The sequence below is a fragment of the Peromyscus eremicus genome, chromosome X, assembly GCF_949786415.1.
Source record: "Peromyscus eremicus chromosome X, PerEre_H2_v1, whole genome shotgun sequence".
In the NCBI taxonomy this organism is placed as follows: Eukaryota; Metazoa; Chordata; class Mammalia; order Rodentia; family Cricetidae; genus Peromyscus; species Peromyscus eremicus.
In genome coordinates this window covers 16,856,862-16,877,250 of record NC_081439.1, presented here as the reverse complement: position 1 = coordinate 16,877,250, position 20,389 = coordinate 16,856,862, and the positions used below count along the sequence as shown (strand labels likewise).

Here is a 20,389-nt window from a genome sequence, read left to right as displayed (position 1 = left end):
CTCCAGAGTGCTGGGATTAAAGACATGCGCCATCACCGCCCGGTTTAACTTAACTCCTTTTCTACAGAGCATTTATAACGGCCTAAATATTATCATATTTTGTACTTTATCTTCTTTCTCCTCTAAGTTTCCTGCGATCACAGACTTGGCTTATTTTCCGCATAAACTGATAAACCCCGAAACATTCAACAAATGTGGCAAGCGAACAAGTTCAAGTTCATTGCAACTTCCTGATAGGAAAGGGGTAAATCGAGGCAACAATCTCTTAGGTGTGTAGGGGGCGAGGGTCGGAATCCCACTCTGCTGAGCGGAGCGCTGGGTCTAAAATTCAGAAGTGCCATAGCTGAAGAGGAAAAAGGAAACCGGAGCATTCCTATGAGAAGCGCCGGGGCGGAAGGAGGCTGGCTAAAGCAGAAAGTATACTACTTGGGACTGGACAGAGACAACATTCCCAAAATTTCCCACAGGTATCAAATTTAAGACCAGGAAGGTGGAACAATAACAGACAGAAAGGAGCCACCGGCCAAACAATAGGTCGCAAGTTCTAGGAACGCCTCTTTTGGCGGGAGGGGTTGTGGGAAGGGCAACACATAGCTCGGCCCACACTACTACGGCCAGAGAGGGAGCTGCACAAAATTCAGCCAACTGACATTTAGGAAGCGGCTCGAGTTAAGCGTACGGCGGAAAGGGGAGCGCGTTCAAGTGGAATCCCCCCAAGAGGTGCAAGGGACATTTTAGGGTTCACAACGTCTCAGGTTGCATGGGGGAGGTTGTACTACTCTGCAGACAAACAGGGGGTACCGGACCGGGACACCCGAAGGGCCGCAACCGGATTTATCTCACCAGAGCCATTGGGTCCAATGATGGCGGTGAACCTCTGAAATGGTCCGATAATCTGTCGACCCTTGTACGATTTAAAGTTCTCGATCTCAATCAGTTTCAGGAAACCCATGGCAGCACCGCTACCGTATGAAAGCCGGCGCCTTGGTCCTGGGACCCGAGGTTAGCCCGCGCGGGAAATAACGCGGCGTAAACCGGGTGTACGGTAAACCTCGCGATAATAAGTACAGGCCAATCAGGATTTCCGGCTCCCGGTGCCAGGGCTGCAGTCACTTCCGCCTGAAATAGAGCCTCTGTTGATTGGTCGCCTGGCTTGAGTTTGTGCCGGCAGTTTGGCCCCCGCCCCCCTTTGTAGTTGCACCGCAACCGTCGAAGCGGTAACACACAAAGCTGCAGAAGCGTTAGTGCTGAGGAGGACTCTCGCTTTCTGGGAGAATCAGAAAGCAGGCGGGGGCCTGAGCCCACGCTTGCTGAGACAAGTCAGAAGTCACAGCAAGGTTATACCCTCCCGGCTCCCCAGGGCGAGTGGGAGGCGGGCACTCTGCTGTGATTTGTAGTCTAGCTGGTCTGGGGGCTCCAGCAAAGGGCTCAGTGGAGAATTGGAAGGCACCCTCGGAGGGGTGGGCAGTTTGAACTAGAAGGACGATCTTAGAGAGGACTTAGGTGAGGTGAGATTGGAATGTAAAGGAGGATGAGGGAACTCCTAGACTCCTAGACAACGGAGATACAAGTTGGGGAAAGTTGTATTCTGAGATACCACCCCTATCTCCTACCTCTCTCTTATTTCTCCAAGCAGAATTCCAAGACTGCTGTTGTAAATCCTAGAGCCAACTTGGACCCAGTCCACTTAGGAGCTTCAAAATTGGAATTCTGTACTGAGAAAGGTATCTTGTGTGAACACCAGGGGGCCACGTCCTTAAGCCAGTGCTCCAGCTTTGTCCTTTTTCCCTTTCTCCTTGCTATATCTGTTTCTCCCCAATCCCATCATATGGCTATGACACCTTCCCCCTTTATCCCCATCTTTCTCTTCACTCTCCTCTGCTTGTCTACCTCCCTCATTGGCTTCTCTGTTTCCCTTCTCTCTCTTCTTTATGCCTTGCCCTCCTCCATTCGTTTCTCAATCTATTTTCTTCATCCTTTCATCCACATTCTATTACCTTATATCTGCTCATTACTAAGTCATGCTCTTAGGAGCCCAGACTTTTATAGTATGGCAACAGTTTGAATTTATAGGCTGGGGTTAGTGCCATTTTCAGATAGTGGTTTCCACAGCTATTCCTGTAACTTTTTTTTTCCAGATAAGGTTTCTCTGTGTAGCTCTGGCTGCCCTGAAACTCACTCTGTAGACCAGGCTGACCTTGAACTCAGAAATCCACTTGCCTTAGCTTCCTGAGTGCTGAGATAAAAAGCATGTGCCCCCACCACGCAGCTCTGTAACTATTTTAAGATTCGTTTTTATTTGTGTGTGTATATGTATGTATGCCACGGACACAGGGCATTCCATCCCTTGGAGCTGGAGTTTACAGGTGGTTGTGAACCACCTGATGGGTACTGAGAGAACTCTGGTATTCTGGAAGATCAGGACGTGTTCTTAACCACCAAGCTGTCTCTCCAGTCCTATTCCTGTAACTTTTTAAATGTCTAAAAGCTGGGAAGAATCCTAAAGAGAGAAAGCTCAGTTGATAGAATCTGATATGGAAGTCAAAAATGAAGCTGTGTTGGGAAAACAGTCACAGTCAACAAAGGGGAATAAAATAACCAAAGGCAATCTCATAATTTTTAGAGAAATTACTGTTTAATTTTCAAAGATGAGATGGGAGCTTGGGAGAAAATTAAACTGTAACTATTTCTAAATATATACAAAATGCAGTTTCAAATGGATTAAAAACAAATGATAAAGGCAAAACTTTAGAAATTGTAGAATATCTTTATGAATTTAGAATAGAGAGATATTTTGTTTTAGGTGGGGTTTTTTGTTGCTATTTGGTTCATTGGTTTTAATATTTTTTATGGGGGAGGCAGGGTCTCTACATTGCCCTGGCTGTCCTGAAACTCACTATGGAGAATACTTTTGTAAATGTACCAATACATATGGATCATATCCATCCCCACTCCAGCCTCTGTCCTCTAAACTCCCATCATATCGTCCTCTTTGTAACTCATTGAGTCCAATTAGTACTGCCCACATGTGCATGATATGGATCGGCAAGAAAATTGACTCTTCCTCAGCAGGCATCAACTTCTAATAGCCCTTCAACTAGGGATGGAGCCTCATGAGCTCTTCACCCACCCATGCTGGAAGGTTTACTAGCTTGCTCTTGTACAGGTCTCCTCCAGGTAACCTCAGCTGCTGTGAATTCCTGAGTGCACGGCCCTGTCGTGTCTAAAAGACAGCACCTCATGGTACCCCTCCCTCCTCTGGATCTTTACATTCTTCCCGCTTCTTCTAACACAGTGTTCCCTGCACTTTGGAGTAGTGGTGGTAGACATCTCATTTGGGACTGAGCACTCAACACCCACTTATTCTCAACAGTTTGAGCAGTTATGAGTCTCTGCAGAAACTTGCCTACAGCACAATTGAGAGCAGCACTAATCTATGAATATAAATATATTTGCATTTATACATTTAGAAGGCAATTAGCAAAACAGTAGTAGTAGGTTCTTCCCTACTCCTCAGAGTACTCCCCATGGGTACTTCCCATGACCTCCCCAGACTGGACTTCTGACTAGCTTTACAGTACTAGGCATGAATTCCCTCTTATGGACCAGGTCTCAAATCTAATCCAAGTGGTTGGTTACCCTCATTAAGTCATGCCAGTATTACACCAGTGGGCATATCTTACCTGGAAGGTTGGCATTGTAGCATGCAGGGTTCACTGCTGGGTAAAATGTCTTTTCTACCCGAGTGGCCTGGTAGCACCTTCTGGAACTATGAAAGCTAGCCAGCATGGAGGACATTTCTTTGTTGGTCCAGATTGATTTCTCCATGCCCAGCAGCTAAACTGTTTGATATCTTTAGTAGTAGGCTCTTACCATTTAGTTATGGTGAACAAACCAGGAGGAATAGCAGTACCCTATGTTTTAGGTGCCTCTGGGACCTCCCTAACAAATACCTTGGTATAGAGATTTATATGAAATAACTCATCTCTTCTGAGAACACCCATGATGGTTGTTTTTGAAACAGGCCTCTGTAGTCCAGGATGGCCTGGAACTTACTATTTAGTCCAGACTGGCCTCCAATTTTTAACAGTCCTCCTACCTCAGCCTCCCAACTGCTGGGATTAGAGTTTAAGACATCACACCTTGCAACAGATTTTTTTTTAAATAACTACAAACACTTCATTCAAAGAAAAAGATGGATAAATGTGACTAAATATAAGTTTACCAAAATTCCCTCTTAGGATGTGAAATGAGGGCTGGAGGAGGGCTCAGTGGTTAGGAAGCACTTGTTTAATCCCAGCACTGGGGAGGCAGAGGCAGGCAGATCTCTTGAGTTCAAGGCCAGCTGGTCTACAGAGAGTTCCAGGACAGCCAGGACTACACAGAGAACCCTGTCTTTGAAAAAAATGATAAATGCTTAAGGAGGTAGATTTACCTTAGTTTGAATATTACATAGCATATTATGTATTGAAACATAATAACCCACAAATATGTATAATTTTGTTTTATATATTCACAAAAAATAAAAATTTTAAATGCAAAAAATCCCTAAAATGAAGGCAAGATGAACGGGCACTTCACAAAGCAATAAGTAAATGGTTGAATACATGTGAAACTTCATTAATAATAAAGAAAATTTCTATTAAAATCAGTAATTATAAACTGATGGTTCATCAAGTAAAGGCATTTGCAGCCAGGCCTGACCTGCGTTTGATCTCTGGATCCCACATGGTGGAAGGACAGAGACGACAGCTCGTGCAAGTTGTGCTCAGCACCTCCACAAGTGCACTGTGCTATAATCGTGCACGAGCGCACGCGCACACACACACACACACACACACACACACACACACCATTACTGTTTTGTAACTCTTACTGTTTTGTGAGGTTTAGTGTGTATGTGTGTGTGTGTAAGTCAGAGGACAACCTGTAGGAGTGAGTTCTCTTTCACCATGTGGGACAAAGGTGCTCTCCTACCATGTGGGACAAAGGTGCTCTCCTACCATGTGGATCCAAGGGTAGAACTCATAAGGCCTAGTTGCAAGCACTTTTACCCACTGAGCCATCTCATTGGTCCCTTGGTGATTTTAATAGTGTATTTTACTTAACCCAATGTATCTCACTTGACTACTCAATAGTTACACGGGGCTGGTGGCTTTAGACAAAGTCTCTATCTTCCAATAAATATTGGTTGAGAAGCTACATTAGTTTCATATTACTGCTAGAACAAATCGTCTCAAACTTATTAAACTAATAAAAAACTTACTTTCATACAGCTCTAGAAAGCAGAAGTCCAAACTGGTCTCACTGAACTAAAATTAAGATAGTAGGCCGGGCGGTGGTGGCGCACGCCTTTAATCCCAGCACTCGGGAGGCAGAGCCAGGCGGATCTCTGTGAGTTTGAGGCCAGCCTGGGCTACCAAATGAGTTCCAGGAGAGGCGCAAAGCCACACAGAGAAACCCTGTCTCGAAAAACCAAAAAAAAAAAAAAAAAAAAAAGATAGTAATTAGGCTTCTTTCCTTTTGGAGAAACTGAACCTTGCTTTTATGAGGGTGCTGGGGATTTGAACTCAGGTCCTCAGGCTTGCACAAGCACTCTACCCACTGAGTCATCTCCCTAGCCCTGGAAGCATTCTTTAACCCAGCCTTTCCCTACCCCCTTTTCTTTTTAGGTGTGAGACTAGCCTTTAATGATGAGCCATTTATCCAGCCCTCCCTCTTCTTAAAATAGCCCTACTGAAAGCCAATATCCTTGTCTTTTTGGTTAACTTCAGTGGTCTCCACGTTGGCCTTCTAGCTTCCTCAATATTGTTTTCTGTTGCCCACTCATCACACAGACAAGCAGCTTTTCTGAAATACAATTTCCCCTTTATTTTATTACTTATCTAGTCAGATAATTGGTCCATGTTCCTTCATATTTTGGAAGGCCCAGTTTTGACACATAAGTGGTGGGGATTGAGGGTGGGGTTGCAAACAAATCAAATTCTCTTGTCTTACGGCTTGAAATCCTCCACTAGCTTCTCATTACACTAAGATCCAAACTCATGCCAGGGTCTTTTTTGGAGACAGTTTAAAAACAAACTTTGTTACACTTATTTTATTTAGTGGGGGGAGGAGAACACGGGCATGCACATGTGAAGGTCAGAGGACAACTTGTAGGAGTTGGTTCTCTTTCTACCATGTGGGTCCAGGCATCAAACTCAGATCATCAGGCTTGTTGACAAGTATCATTACCCATTCAGCCATGTCACCAGCCCTTGAAACAGTTTTTTTGAAACTGGTTCTTACTCTGTACTTGAAGAAGACTTTGAACTTCTGATCCTCCTGTCTCCATCTCCCTAAGTGCTGAGATTATAAGCATGTACTACTCAATCCAGGTTTATGTGGTACTGTGGATTGTACCCAGGGCTTCCTGTATGCTAGACAAGCACTTTACCAACTGAGCCGCGCTCCCAGCCCCATTACTACAGGCTTTGAAGAGCCAGTCCCTACAACCTTTTCCATTTGTCTCATGCCACTGTCTCCCTTGGTTACAGTGCTCCAGGAACACTGGCGTTTCTTCAAGTACTCCAATTCTTCCTATTGCTATAACTTCCAATAACCATTTTGTAACTGAAATAGTTGACACAAACAAGAAAAATATATATAGCCCATATGTAAGTTTGGAGGCCTGACAAAATAGCAATCAATGAACCAACTCCCCAACTTAAAATAGGTGTAATTGTAATCTTAGTACTTGAAAGACTGGTATTACAACTTCAAGCCAGCCTGGGTGACACAGTGAAATCTTGTTGGAAAACAAACCCTTCAACATACAGATTACTGGTCCCATTGAAATGCCTTGTTTCTTTTCAAACTACTTCCCATACTGCAGAATCTATTATTATTCTCTCTGTAACATTTATATACTGTATATATAGGAATCCATGAATAACATTTTTCAAGTTTTCCTGTTTATATTTGAGACAGTCTCTTGCTGTGTAGCCCAGACTGGCCTCAAACTCACGATCTTCCTGTCCTGGCCTTTTGAGTGCTAACAAAGGGAGTTAGACCTTCTCTTTTTGTTTTATTAATGTAAAATAAGTGAATAAATTTATCTTTTAGACATTTGTTTTAAAGCTGCTTACAAAAATTTTATTAGTTCTTTGAGGATTTATATAGTTTCGATCATATTCACCCCTCCCTCAACTCTTCCCAGATCTATCCCCCTTCCCCTGCCCACCCAACTTTTGTGCTCTTCATTTTTTTTCACCCATCATGTCCAATTTGTGCTGACAATACATTATTGGATGTGTGGCCTTCTACTGTAACGTGGTCAACTTAAGAGTAGGGCTTTGCAGATCATGGTTGGCACATACCTTTGTTTGTTTGTTGTTTTTAGAAACAAAGTTTCTTTGTGTAACCACCCTGGCTGTCCTGGAACTTGATTTGTAAACCAGATTAGCCTCAAACTCACAGAGATCTGCCTGGATGACACCCATCTTTAATCCCAGCACTTGGGAGGCAGAGGCAAGACAGATCTGAGTTCAAGGCCAGCCTGGCCTACAGAGCGAGTTCCAGGACAGCCAGAGCCACACAGAGAAACCCTGTCTTGAAAAGTAAAAATAAAGAGTGGGCTCTACACGCTTAAAGAAAACTTGGCTCTCCTCTCCCAGCAGCTATCAGTTGCCAACTTCCCTAGGGGTGAGTCTTTGTGCCCACTTCCTTTCTGCATGCTGGGATTTGGTCTGGCTTGAGTTTGCACAGGGTTTGTGCATGCTGTCAAAATCTCTGTGAGTTCATATGTGCAGCTGCCCCTGCTATGTCCAGAGCATACTGTTTCCCTGTATTCATCCACCACCTCTGACTCTTACAGTCTTTCCATCCCTTCTACAATAGTCACTGAGCCTTGGAAGGAGGGGATGTGATATAGATTTCCCATTTTAGGGATGAGAATTCTGTAGTCTCTTGTTCTCTGCACCTGGGACTGCTTTACGCTAAGGAGTACAATGGTCAGACTTGCTTTCAGAAAGATCCCCATGGTAGCCAAGGCAGAGAAGACAACATTGGAGAAACAGACCATCAAGGTTTCTGGGAATATTGCCTGACATTAGACTGAAGTGTGACAGTGTGGTGATAGCAGAGATTGAGGACACAGATATGAAACATCAGAAAGTAAACTCAAGATCATAGCTGGTGAGATGTTATAAAGAAGAACTAGAGGTATGGTATAGTGAAGGACAGTGCCAGCATTAATGGGCCATTCCATTTCTCATTGCTCCAGATGTATAAGTTAGACCTCCTACCAGATCCCAAGGAGATAGCAGCCATTGAGGCTAGAAGAAATCGAGAAAAGGAACGACAATGCCGATTCTTCAATGTGCGGAACCGAGTCATGGGGGTGAGTGGGTAATGGAAAGCACTTTACAAAGCTGGGGTTACATCCCTCTTACGCCTAGAAAGGAATGTAGCAGTGCATTATAACCCCTCTGAATTCAAGAAGGCCCTAGGACTGGAAGGGAAGGAGCTGGGGAACCAACTTCATATACCTGGGCAGGCTTAAGAAGAGTCAAGATTGTGCAGGGACAGACGATGGAGTGACAGCTGGCTCCTCTCTGGTCAGCTCTTGGACTGTAGCTGGTTCTTGAGAAACAACATGGAGCCACAAAAGGGTGTAAATAATATTTAAGGGGTTTCTGCAAGGCTAAACACGATACTGTTACATTAGTTATTTTTCGTGTTACTATGACAAAATCCCTGCCAAACAAGGAAGAAAGGGTTTGGGCTGTTTGAGTATCTAGCCCATTATTGGGGGGAAGGAGCAGGAAGTGGTGGTCACTTTGTACCCACAGTTAGGAAGCAGAATTCAGTTCACTTTCTCCTTTTTATTCAGTCCAGGACCCTAGTCCATGGTATGGTATGGCCCACAGTTAAGACAGGTTTCCCCACTTAAAATAATCCAATCTAGAAACTTCCTCATAGACATGTCTAAAGGTTTCTCTCCTAAGTGATTCTAGATGCTATCAAGCTGTATCTTATGTATTTTTACTTGGGAGGGGGCATGTGGTGCTATGCATGCTACAGTGTGAATGTGGGGGTCCCAAGATAACTTGCAAGAGTCGGCCCTCTCCTTCCTCCATGTGGCTCTCTGGTATCAAACTCTCTCAAGCCTGAACCTTACCCACTGAACCATCTTACCAGACCATGTTGACAATATTAACCTTCACAACCGTGAACGAAGCTGAGGGATACAGACTGAAAGGGATGTTTATTCTTCACTAACCTGTATGCCCCTTTGTACTATTTTTTTTCCTTTGTACTATTTTTAAATGTTTTAAGTGAATTATAATAAAAGAGAATATATTGATTGCTTTAATAAAAAGGACTGCTGAGTGGATGGACAGAGAACAGATGCAGCCTAATGATCTAGAAAAGACACCATACTTGTGTTCAAAGCCAGGTCTACTATCACTATGTGATTTAGGATACATAACCTATCTTGTCCTCCTCTGTAAAACGAGACCAAATAAAGCATTGAGATGTCAACTTTGAAAAAAATTAGAGCCGGGTGGTGGTGGCCCACGCCTTTAATCCCAGCAATCGGGAGGCAGAGCCAGGCGGATCCTTGTGAGTTCAAGGCCAGCCTGGTCTACAGAGCGAGATCCAGGAAAGGCGCAAAGCTACACAGAGAAACCCTGTCTCGAGAAAAAAAAAAAATCAGAGCATACTACTTGACCATAAGCAAACAAAAGTTTGAGTGGTCTGAGATCCTGGTTGCAAGAATTTCCCTGGCACCTGCCCTACACCAAGCACTATGCTGGACAGTGGGCGATACAATGATAGCTAAGGCCTAGCTTCTACCCTGAAACAGCGTCCAGCCTAGTGGAGAAGATAATAGAGACCAGTGTCAATACGGTGTGGACAGTGGATCCGATTATGGGGTAGAACCTTCCTGAACAAGTCTTGAAGGGTAAACTGAAGTTTGGGTAAAGGAAGAAAGAAAGGCTTTCCAAGGGGAGGAAACAGAGCAAAGGCTGTGGGTTCGAAGCAGCTTAAGATGTGCAGAGAACTGGAAGTACTAATGTGAGAGGCGGCAGGGAAAGGGGGCACAAAGAGATAAAGGCAAAAGCAGCAGCTAGACCATAGAGGTGTTTACCAGCTTTGTTCAGGGTTTAGAACTTTATCAAGTAGGTCCTGAAGAGCTTTGGAGGAATTTTTTTTAACTTTTTTTTTTTAATTTTTTTCATTGGTGTTTTGCCATGAGTGTTATCCCCTGGAATGGGAGTTACAGTCAGGTGTAAGCTGCCATGTAGGTGCTGGGAATTGAACCCAGGTCCTCTGGAAGAACAGTCAGTGCTCTTAACCTCTGAGCCATCTCTCCAGCCCTGCTTTGGAGGGATTTAAAGGGGGTAATTTCTAAATAGCATCTGTTAGAGCATTCAATGTACCATGCTGAGACTCTACTCTAATTTAGCTTCTTTCTTTGAGATCCAGGTGGATGTGAATGCCCTGAACTACCAGGTGGAGGAACGAAAGCTTCGGGAAGCAATGGAGCAAAGCAAAGATATGGCTTATGGTAAACACTCAAGGCTGGGACAAAACAAAGGTAGAACTAGAGAGAATGGGCTGAAGTTGGGCAATTCTGCCTCTGAAAAGCGCCTGAGGTTATGGGAGTGATAAGCCAGATGAGGAGCAGAGGCCAGGCTGACTGGGCTCCGTTCTGATGTGTCTTCATATCCCTGTCAATCACTCCTAGGTACCAAGCATGCGCACTATGATCTGGTAGCACAGATGTTAGAGAAGGAAGAGGCAGAACGGGCATGTCGGTTGTCCAAGAAAGTACAGGATTTTCGGGAGCAAAGGCAGCAATTCAGGAATGGACAAGAATGTGACTTCTGGGATCCAAAACAACCCAAAGAGTTTCCAGTCCCTTATTATGACCGTGGCACGTACTTTGGCCCAGCCAGCATGCAGTACTTCCATGGAGAGGACCCGGAAAGGGCCTCACGCCTGAAAATGCAGCAAGAACAGTTCAGATACAACTTGGAGAGACAGCTACAGGAACAACAGGCAGCCAGAGACGAGGAGGTGCGTGCAGGTAAGTAGCCTCGCAGGGAGCTCACCTGGTCTGGGGATAGCATATGTGAGGAGGTAGTTACCCATCCAGCTGAGGCAGAAAGGTTAGTCTGTACAAGCCCTAACTTCCCTGACCTCCTTCAGCAACTGACACTGTACCCATCCATCATGATTTCTTGGTATTTACCTGGGGGAAGCATTTTACAGTTCTACTTGAGACAGGGTCTCATGGAACACACACTGGCTTTGAACTTGCTATATAGCCAGGGACGACTTGAAGTTCTGATCTTCCTGCCTCTGTCTCCCAAGTGCTGGAATTATAGGCATATACCACCACACTGGACTAGGCAGGGAGTTCTCTGAGACAGGAGCTAATTCTCTGATATCCTTAGAACCCAACAAATAACCTTGAGACTGAGGCTAGAGAGATGAAATTACTTAAGGCCTCACAGCTCAAACATGACAGAACTACATTGTTATCCAATGCTGTGCTTTGGCTACCCCAACCCCAAAGAGTAACTCCTTCCACATCGGTGTAACTTTGACACTCAGATCTGTGCAACAAATAGCTAATGAGTAAACCAGGAATGGGGCCTAGAAGAGGCAAGTGCAATACCCTGGCCATATTTTTCTGTGTAGCTTTGCTTAGTGACCAGCTGCGCCTAGCCGTGAACACAAGAGCAGCTGAACTAGCCAGGCTGGAGGAGTCCTGTCGAGCAGCCATGAGGACTGCTATGGCTAATGCTAACAAAGCCCAGGTATGTCCTGAACTAGCCAGTGCACTAAGCCCACCCCAAGTCTTGAACCAAGTCCTGGGGAACCTTAACCGCAAACCTCACACCCATTTCAACCAGAGTAAGCATTCTCATTTCCCCAAGGACTACCCCTTTCACTTAAGATCCTATTAAAGCATGTCACCTCTCTCCCTACCTCCAAATACAGGGTGACTTAAGAACAGGTATTGACTTTTCATCCCTGACCCCTCAGACTAAGTGCAGAGAAATTCCCTGGCCATTCTATCCCCCCTCCATCATACCCCTAGGGTCATTAAAAATTCATGCTATGTCTCTCCCTTCTCTCTGAGATTAGGAGGGCTCTATTTTTTCCTACTCCTCCAAGTAAGTTTCTTAAGGCTAGGCCCCCAAATGCTTACATTACCACCAGGCAGCTAAGAAGGCCCTGCAGCAGCGCCGTGAACAGCAGCAGCAACAGGAGGCCAAACTCAAGGAGATCAAGAAACAAGTCACCAGTGATCTACTGACCGAGAACCCTCAGGCTGCCCAGCGCCCCCAGGCTCCTCACCGGGTCCTGCCCTATTGCTGGAAGGGCATGACTGCAGAGCAGCGAGCCGCCATCAGGAAAACCCAGGAAACACAACGACAAGAGAAAAAGGAACAGCGCAGAGTGGAAAAGTCCCTGGAAGCTGAGTGGGGACGCCAAACCGTCTGCCTGGCTGAAGCAGCACTGGAGCTGGAAGAACAGGAGAGGCAGTTGTGTGCGGAATTTCGACGGGGGTTAGGCTCCTTCAACAAGGAGTTAGCTAGGGAACAAGCAGCCCAGTGAGTTCTAGAGTATAGCAATGGGGAGGAAGGCGGGGGCGGGTGGGGAGGAATGACAAGGACCAGGGAGAGGGAAAGAACATCACCTGTGGCCTTTGAATTTTCACAGGCAAAATTACCTGAATTCAGTCATCTACACCAATCAGCCGACTGCTCAGTACTACCTGCAGTTCAACACCAGCAGCCGCTGAAGCCTGGATGACCACCTACCTCCCTTCTCACCTATCAATCTCACAGGAAAATGCTACATACCCCTATCTCCAATCTCTCCTCAGAAGGAGGGAACTAAGCCCCAAACTCCACTTTCTACCCTAGGTAATAAAGTTATTCACTGTAGTGAACCATGTGTTGTTACAAGTGTGAGATACCGCCTTTCCCACTCCACACTGGGGTGGTTCTTAAGTATCCAGCCTCAGGGCCTTCACTTTCTTCCCCATGCCAGTTCCCCTCATACATAAGACTGCTCACACCCTGTAAGTTTGAGAATTTATTAGGCACAGAGGGTGACTGGAACAGAGTTACAAAATGGCTGTTAGCTTTCCTTCAAGCTGGAGAGAAGTTGGTGTTTTTCTTGCCTTCACCCTTTAAGGCTGCATTCGAATGGCCCCATCCAGCCGGATGACTTCTCCGTTCAAGAATGGGTTCTCAATTATGGCCTGGACCGCATGAGCGTATTCAGCAGGGTCACCTAGTCGGCTGGGGAAGGGCACCTGGCTGGCCAAGAAGTTGCGCACTTTCTCTGGAAGGGTGGTAAGCAGTGGGGTGGCAAACAAGCCTAGATGAAAGCACCAAAATCAAAGGTTCATTTCTGTTTTCATAGTCGCTTGGTTCTTCCTCACTGTAGTGCTAAGCTGCTGATATTTAGGTAGTGGACACCTCCTCTCATCTGGCTACAGATCCCACCCAACTCTAGGGATGGCAAGAAAGAGAAAGAAATGTCTACCTGGAGCAATGGTCATCACACGGATGCCTATGGGAGCCAGATCGCGAGCAATGGGCAGCGTCATGCCCACTATGCCCCCTTTGGATGCAGAGTATGCAGCTTGTCCAACCTGGAAAAGAGAGTGGGGATCATAGGTGGGAAAGCCCCCACAAGTCATTCAAATAAGAACTTTGCCTCCATCCACATACCTGGCCCTCAAAGGCAGCCACACTGGCAGTGTTAATGATAACTCCACGTTGGCCTCCCTGGTCTGGTTCATTCTGACCCATCTCCCCAGCAACCAAGCGGATCACATTGAAAGTGCCTATGAGATTCACCTGGAGGGTGGGTAGAACCATGATGTGGGATCTAAGGCAGAGGCCGCTTTTTGTTTGCTTAAATGCTGAGTACCCACAGCCCGACATTTCTTATTCCTACCCTCGAGGATCTACCAAGGCCTTACATTGAGAACCCGCTGGAAGTCTTCCAAGGTATGCACCTGGTTCTTCTTTTGGTTGTATGTCTTAATGGCCACTGCAATACCTGCACAGTTGACGGCCACATCTATGCGGCCAAACTTTTCTTTTGCTAGGGTCAAAGCTGCTTGTACATCCTTCTCAGAGGTCACCTTGAAAGGGAGACATGAAGGAAAGGTATTCATTTCCTGGCATACACACACCACTAAACCTAGAGAGGAGGGCAAACCCAGTCCTTGAATAGGAGCAGAATTGTGTGAGCAAAAGGGAGGCCAAGAGAGAGTTGTGCTAAAACAAGTGAAGAGAGTGGAAGGAAAACGGTGGATACTACAGAAAAGCACTGCAAAATATTTTTCAAGTCTATACTCTTTGGATTCATGTGCCCCTGGTAATTCTCAGCTGCTATGGATCAGGGCACTATACAACCTTGTTTTGCTTTTTTTCTTTTGCAGTATTGACAATTAAACTGAGGGGGTCTCACACATGCTAGGCAAGAACTCTACCACTGAGCTATATTCCGATACAACCCTGTTTTGAGAATTACTCACAGGCCTTTTTAAAAAAATCCCTTTCTGTGGAGTTCAGGTTTTTCAACTCTGTAAATATATAATATTATATATAAAATAATACAGATAGGCATTTCCAACTGTTCATATCTCCTCCAGGAAATTCTGGTGTGTCCAGTCCTCATTGCCATTATGCTGAGCTCCTGCTTTAGAGTTCTTATTGCAGGTGCCCTCATGTGCTCAAGGACTCAGGTCAAAAGCTGACCGGTGATGGATTCACCACCGTACATTTATTTGTATGTATGTGCAAGCAGGTTTGTGCCAGGGCACTGGTGTGGAGGTCAGAGTCGATTCTTTCCTTATACCATGTAGGTCCTGGGGATCAAACTCAGGTTGTTACAGATGGCAGCAAGTGCTTTTACCTGACCGACCCCAGACACCACTTTTATGGGAGAAGCCCAACACACCCCCACCCCCCACCCCCCACCCCCACCCCCCGCCTCAGTTTCCTCATGCACACTGTGGTAGAATCGTGACTCACGTTGGCTGGGGCAAACATGCAGCTCTCTCCTAACTTCTTGGCTTGGGCCTCACCCCCCGAGTTAGGTAAGTCCAGAAGCACAGCTGTGGCCCCTTGTCCCACCAGTCTTTCGGCGGTAGCCAGGCCAAGGCCCGAGGCTCCTCCAGTTATTAGTGCCACCAGGCCCTGTGAAGAGGTACAAGGTAAACTGCTACTGTCCCAACCACCCCCCACCCTTTCACTTGCCAGTTCCTGAATTCTGCATAGAAGCAGGGACAGGCAATGACCCAAAGGTGCTTCCCTCTCCTCTCCGCTGAGACCGCGGGGAGGGGAGGCCCGGGGGGGGGGGGGGGCGTGTCTCATCCCAGGCGTGTTTCCCTGCGACCCCTCACACACATATGCAGTTGAACGTTGAACCGGATCGCCAGAAAACCAGGCCCGGAGAAGCAGGACCCTTTTCCCCAGGCACCGATCTCTCCTCTCTAGTTCCTGCCCGTGCAGTCCTAGCCTGTGCAAAAACAAACGTTAGAGGCACAGAGCAGTCTACCTTCACGCTCCGACACGCCGCAGCCATCTTGCACGGGTCTCGCCACCGGAGGAGGGCTTTCAGTCTCTTTTGCACAGGCGCTCGCTGATTGGCCGGCACAGAGCCGCCTACTGGGGCGGGGAGCAGCGGCACGCGGGGTGTGTAGTGGGGGAGGGGAGGGCAGGGGAGGGGAGGGGAGGGGGAGGACAGGGCGTGGCCTGCTGCGTCCGGACCTCGGAGAGGGGAAAAGTCGTGGACTCGGTCTGAGGAGCGTTTGGTTGGTAGAAAGAACCTAGTGGCACCTGCATGCTATCACCACCCCTTCACCCTGCTCTCTAGCTGACCATTTGGCATGCAGCCAGCTGCACCAGAGGAAGACCGGGCAAAGATAGAAACTGAGCCCTTTTCTCAGTAAAGCTTTCAAGTGTAAGTGAAACCGGTTCCTAGCTGCCAGGTTCTACCGGGTACACAGAGAAATAATAAAAGGTCCATACTTCCCAGGAGGACACAGTTCATTTGGAGAAAGATAAAATTACAGGACAGACAACGAAAGGGGCAGATTTTTTTTTTTCGGTGATAGAACCAAACCCCAAGGTCCTGTACCTGTTACGCAAGTACTCTACCACGGAGCTACAAACAGCCTAACTACAGATCCCAGAATACTGAGCTGAGGACAGGGAAAGGAAGATTCAGCCGCAGAGAGAAATATGTTGAGGCAAGGAGAGAGAGGCCAGACAACATCACACTTCGTGCGTGTGGGTGGAGAGGGTCATTGGGAGCTAAGGATAGGAGGCAGGCATTACGAAACAGGTATTTCTGAGAAGCAAACTCACAGAGACAAGAGTCTCTCATCGCCTCAGCCGTTGCTATGTTCCTGTGTTTGAGGCCCAGATCGCACACTGTAGATTGGGCAACATCCAGAGACTGTTGTTAAAAACTTAGGTCTCTAGTCACTCTACATGAGCTTTCAGCCAATATCTCAATTAGAATCTTTAGGATGGACATCTAGTCTGTCTTCCATCCATGTTTTTCCTCAACCCAAAGTCTTCAGGCCCACAAATCCCAGCCTACACTTTCTGCATGCAACTGTACTGTGCTTTTTCTATGTTAAATATTCTCCCATGGCCTTCCCTCAAGGACGACTGGTTGTTGACAGCCAGTATACCTATATTGATTTTCACTACTTTATCAAAGGGTTTAGCACCCACTCACAATCTTTTAACATTTCTCTCTGTGTGTGTGTGTGCGTGTGTGTGTTTATACTGTGTGGGGAGTCCAAGGGCAACTGTAGGAATTGGTTTTCTCCTTCCATCATGTGGGTTATGGGAGTCAAACACAGATCATCAAGCTTGAGGCATTTCACCAGTCCCAAACTCACAATCTAAATGTTTTTGTGAAGTGTTCCCATCAACTGTGACCCTAGCATTCTGGAGGAAGAAGCAGCATAGCTGTAGCAAATTTGAGACCATGCTGGTTTACATAGCCAATTTCAGGCTAGCCAGCCAGGAGTAGACTACATGGTGAGTCCCTGGCTCAAAAAAAAAAAAAAAAAAAAGCAGTTCTCCTACTGGGACTGAATTTTTTTTTCTGAGACAAGGTTTCTCTGTGTAGCTTTGGAGCCTATCCTGGAACTCACTCTGTAGATCAGGCTGGCCTCGAACTCACAGAGCTCTGCCGCCTCTGCCTCTTGAGTGCTGGATTAAAGGCGTGAGCCACCACCGCCCGGCTGAATTTTAAGAAAAGGGTAGCGTTTTTCACTGGCCTCATATACTTTCTTCAGTTACAGTGGCCTCTTTTGTGTTCATTTTTGCATTCACCTGTTCTTGCATGGCTGCTTTTTTTTCATACAGAAATAAAGTATAATAATACCTCCCAAGAGGGGTCCTTTCAGACCACTCAAGCCATAGCCACATCACCACTATATACTGCATATTTGAATCTCTGCATAGCTTTAGAGATCCATCTATTTCCTTTAGAAAGGACAGTACTGTTTTTTTTTTGGGGGGGGGACAGGATCTCTCACTCTGTAGTTCAGGCAACTCACTACATAGACCAGGCTGCCCTAAAATTTCCAGGAATCTTCCTCTATCCTCCTACTTGAGACTGCTGAGTACTAGGATTATAAGTATGAGCCACCATACCCAGCTTTAAAAGTGAATTGATTAGTTATTAATTAATCTGTACATGTATGTCTGATTGTTTGCGCGAGTTTACACGCACCACATTCATGTGGGAGCCCTCAGAGGCCAGAAGAAAGAATCTGATCCCTTGGAACTGGAGGCACAGGTAGTTGTAGTTGTGAGCCACCATGTAAGTGCTAGGATCCCAACCTGGATACTCTGTAAGAGCAGTAAGTACTCTTACCCTGAACCATCTCTCCAGCACTCACCTCTTCACACACACACTCTCGAATATTATTATGGTCCAGCCTAGTAATCTTCTTCCCAGGGGCCCAGAAGAGAAGCTACAAATAGCGCAAATTATTTTCAGGAAAAGAATCTAAGTACACCGAGCTCATTCATTCGTCTATCTACTTTATTCCTCTGGGATAAAATCCTATCTACACAGCTTCAGTTCTGTTCTCGTGCCTAGCTCCTTTCTTGCCTGATTTTTCTCTACTTTTATCTGCTGTCCCTTCTATGTTCTATCTTAATTCTCTCATCTTAGTTCTGCCCCATGTTGGTCTTTCTCATCTCATTCTTCCCCATCTGGCTCTTCCTCATCTTCTATCTCATTCTTCTAGTTCTCCATCTAATTCTCCAGTCAAAATCCTCCCTCAGTCTCTGAGGTTTACAGTTCTACACCCATGCAATAGCAGTGCTCTAGCTAAAGCAAGGTCACCAGGCTTGAATTCTTACAGAGTCATAAAGGCAGACAAGAGTTTTCCTCAGGCAGTGACCCTCAGGCTTTCTTTTACAACCCAAAAGGGGAGTGGTAAAGGAGGAGGTCAACTAAGAGCTAAATCAGTTAATATATCAGAAAAAGGGAATTTATGTGCTCAAACTACATTCCTGGAAGTGGTTAGGTAAATGTTAGGAGTCTATAATGTTAGTATAAATACCACTAGGACTGTATAAGAAAGGAGGGTCTGAGCTGATATACCTTAATTCAGGAGATCATTTGGCCTTGGATGCTTGGTAGGTATTTCAGATAAAATACACTGTTAAGAGTTCTTGGAAGTATACATAGCATACAAGGAAATTATTGCAGGAATCGGCTAATATATATACAAAAGCTAAAATATCACCAAAACTTCTTAAGCCATGGCTTGACCTTTGGGAAAGTCCTTGACATTTCCAAGTAGTAGCTTTTGTGATAGTAGCTGAATTCCATTACGTTTTCCTTCGGCATGCAGCAACTCTCTCTCTCTTTTTAAATTCAAGACTGTGTGGCCTAAGTTAGTCCCAAAATCACTATGTAGCTGAGGATGACATTGAACTCCTGACCTCCTACCTCTACCTCCCAAGTGGTGGGATTACAGATGGGTACCACCACATCCTGAGAGAAAGCATATTGTATATGATCTAACTCTTTATACTGCATATATTCTATACTACATAGCTTCTAAGAAAGGCCTAGGACATAGTAGTTAAACATTAAACATTTTTTAAAAGCTGAGTGGTGGTGGCGCACGCCTTTGATCCCAGTACCCAGGAGGCAGAGGCAGGTGGATCTCTGTGAGTGTGAGGCCAGCCTGGTCTACAGAGTGAGTTCCAGGACAGCCAAAGCTACACAGAAAAATCCTGTCTTGAAAAAAAAAACAAGCCGGGCGGTGGTGGCGCACGCCTTTAATCCCAGCACTCGGCAGGCAGAGGCAGGTGGATCTTTGTGAGTTCGAGGCCAGCCTGGTCTACAGAGCAAGATCCAGGAAAAGGCGCAAAGCTACACAGAGAAACCCTGTCTCAAAAAAACAAAAAAAAAAAAGAAAAAAGAAAAGAAAAGAAAAGAAAAACAAAACAAAACAAAACTTAAAACCCTTTAAAAGGAAAAGTTTGAAATGGCACACTGTATGAAAGAAGAAATAATCTGATAATGCTTGGTCAGGTTTTTGTCACCTAATAAGTTTGAGCTCCAAAATTTTGAAACCAACTTATGTTCTGAACTTTGGGCATTGCAAAACTGTTCCCAAAGGGTTGGGGTGAGTTTTATTCTGATCCAACTGGGTCTTATTTGTATAAGTCATCTCCTTCTGGAAGGTAAACCTTAGGGTCTCCTGCTCATTTACCTATTAACAAGCCAGTGCCAAGAACATAGCCTGCCATGTGTGAAGCCAATGGGAGAGTTGCTAAAACACAAATGGACTAATTTTGTCAACCCTAACTAATAAATAAATAAATGAACATGGGAGGTTTATTGCCTAATAATGAAAACCACAGAAGACTTTTGTTGGAATATTCCATAACCATAAACAAAAAGTACTTATAGCTAGAAGCAATGCTACACAACTGTAATCCCAGCTACTCAGGAATCTAAGGGAGGAAGATCAGGAGTTAAAAGCCATCCTTGGCTACATGATGGGCTTAAAGCCTGAGTATATGAGCCCTGTCCAAAATAAAAAAACAAAAGACAAAAACAAAAAAAAATGTGTAAGGAAAAAAAAGACTTAAAGGAACTGTTGGCCTGTAGCAAGAGTTATGTAGAGTTTATTATTGTTATTCTTCAGAGCAGTGTTTTGTAGTCCTTTATATGCTGTGAAGACCTCTGGAAGCCTTTCGAAGTCTAGAGAATCCCTTCCCAGAAAAATGTATGCATTCTATAAGACAAATAGGATTATGAAAGAAACCTATACTGAAATACAATTACCAAAATAACAGAAATCCCACAT

The 20,389-nt window shown here is 45.4% G+C and overlaps 3 protein-coding genes across 4 annotated transcripts in view; 1 reads left to right on the top strand and 2 right to left on the bottom strand.

Moving 5' to 3' along the window:
* Smc1a (structural maintenance of chromosomes 1A) overlaps positions 1–1,068 on the bottom strand; it is a 47,137-nt gene extending 46,069 nt beyond the window's left edge. The window contains exon 1 of the mRNA XM_059249922.1: positions 844–1,068. Coding sequence (XP_059105905.1) covers positions 844–952 — 109 coding nt within the window. The 5' untranslated portion in view covers positions 953–1,068. The remainder of the gene's footprint in view (positions 1–843) is intronic.
* An 88-nt stretch (positions 1,069–1,156) lies between these two features.
* Positions 1,157–12,846, top strand: Ribc1 (RIB43A domain with coiled-coils 1). 2 transcript variants are annotated; one of them, XM_059249923.1, is made up of 8 exons: positions 1,158–1,337; positions 1,637–1,724; positions 8,264–8,380; positions 10,474–10,555; positions 10,736–11,077; positions 11,695–11,813; positions 12,220–12,614; positions 12,724–12,846. In XM_059249923.1, the coding sequence occupies exons 3-8, from the start codon at positions 8,264–8,266 to the stop codon at positions 12,803–12,805; spliced, it is 1,137 nt and encodes a 378-aa protein (XP_059105906.1). In that variant the 5' UTR covers positions 1,158–1,337; positions 1,637–1,724; the 3' UTR covers positions 12,806–12,846. The 2 variants fall into 2 exon arrangements, with proteins under 2 accessions (XP_059105908.1, XP_059105906.1); XM_059249925.1 differs by lacking the exon at positions 1,637–1,724 and having other exon boundaries at positions 1,157–1,337.
* A 242-nt stretch (positions 12,847–13,088) lies between these two features.
* Positions 13,089–15,687, bottom strand: Hsd17b10 (hydroxysteroid 17-beta dehydrogenase 10). The gene is made up of 6 exons (XM_059250643.1): positions 15,586–15,687; positions 15,060–15,224; positions 14,000–14,164; positions 13,746–13,874; positions 13,558–13,666; positions 13,089–13,389 (listed from the first exon to the last, which is right to left on the bottom strand). Exons 1-6 carry the CDS (start codon positions 15,610–15,612, stop codon positions 13,199–13,201), a joined length of 786 nt encoding a protein of 261 aa, XP_059106626.1. The 5' UTR covers positions 15,613–15,687; the 3' UTR covers positions 13,089–13,198.
* Positions 15,688–20,389: the final 4,702 nt, after the last annotated feature.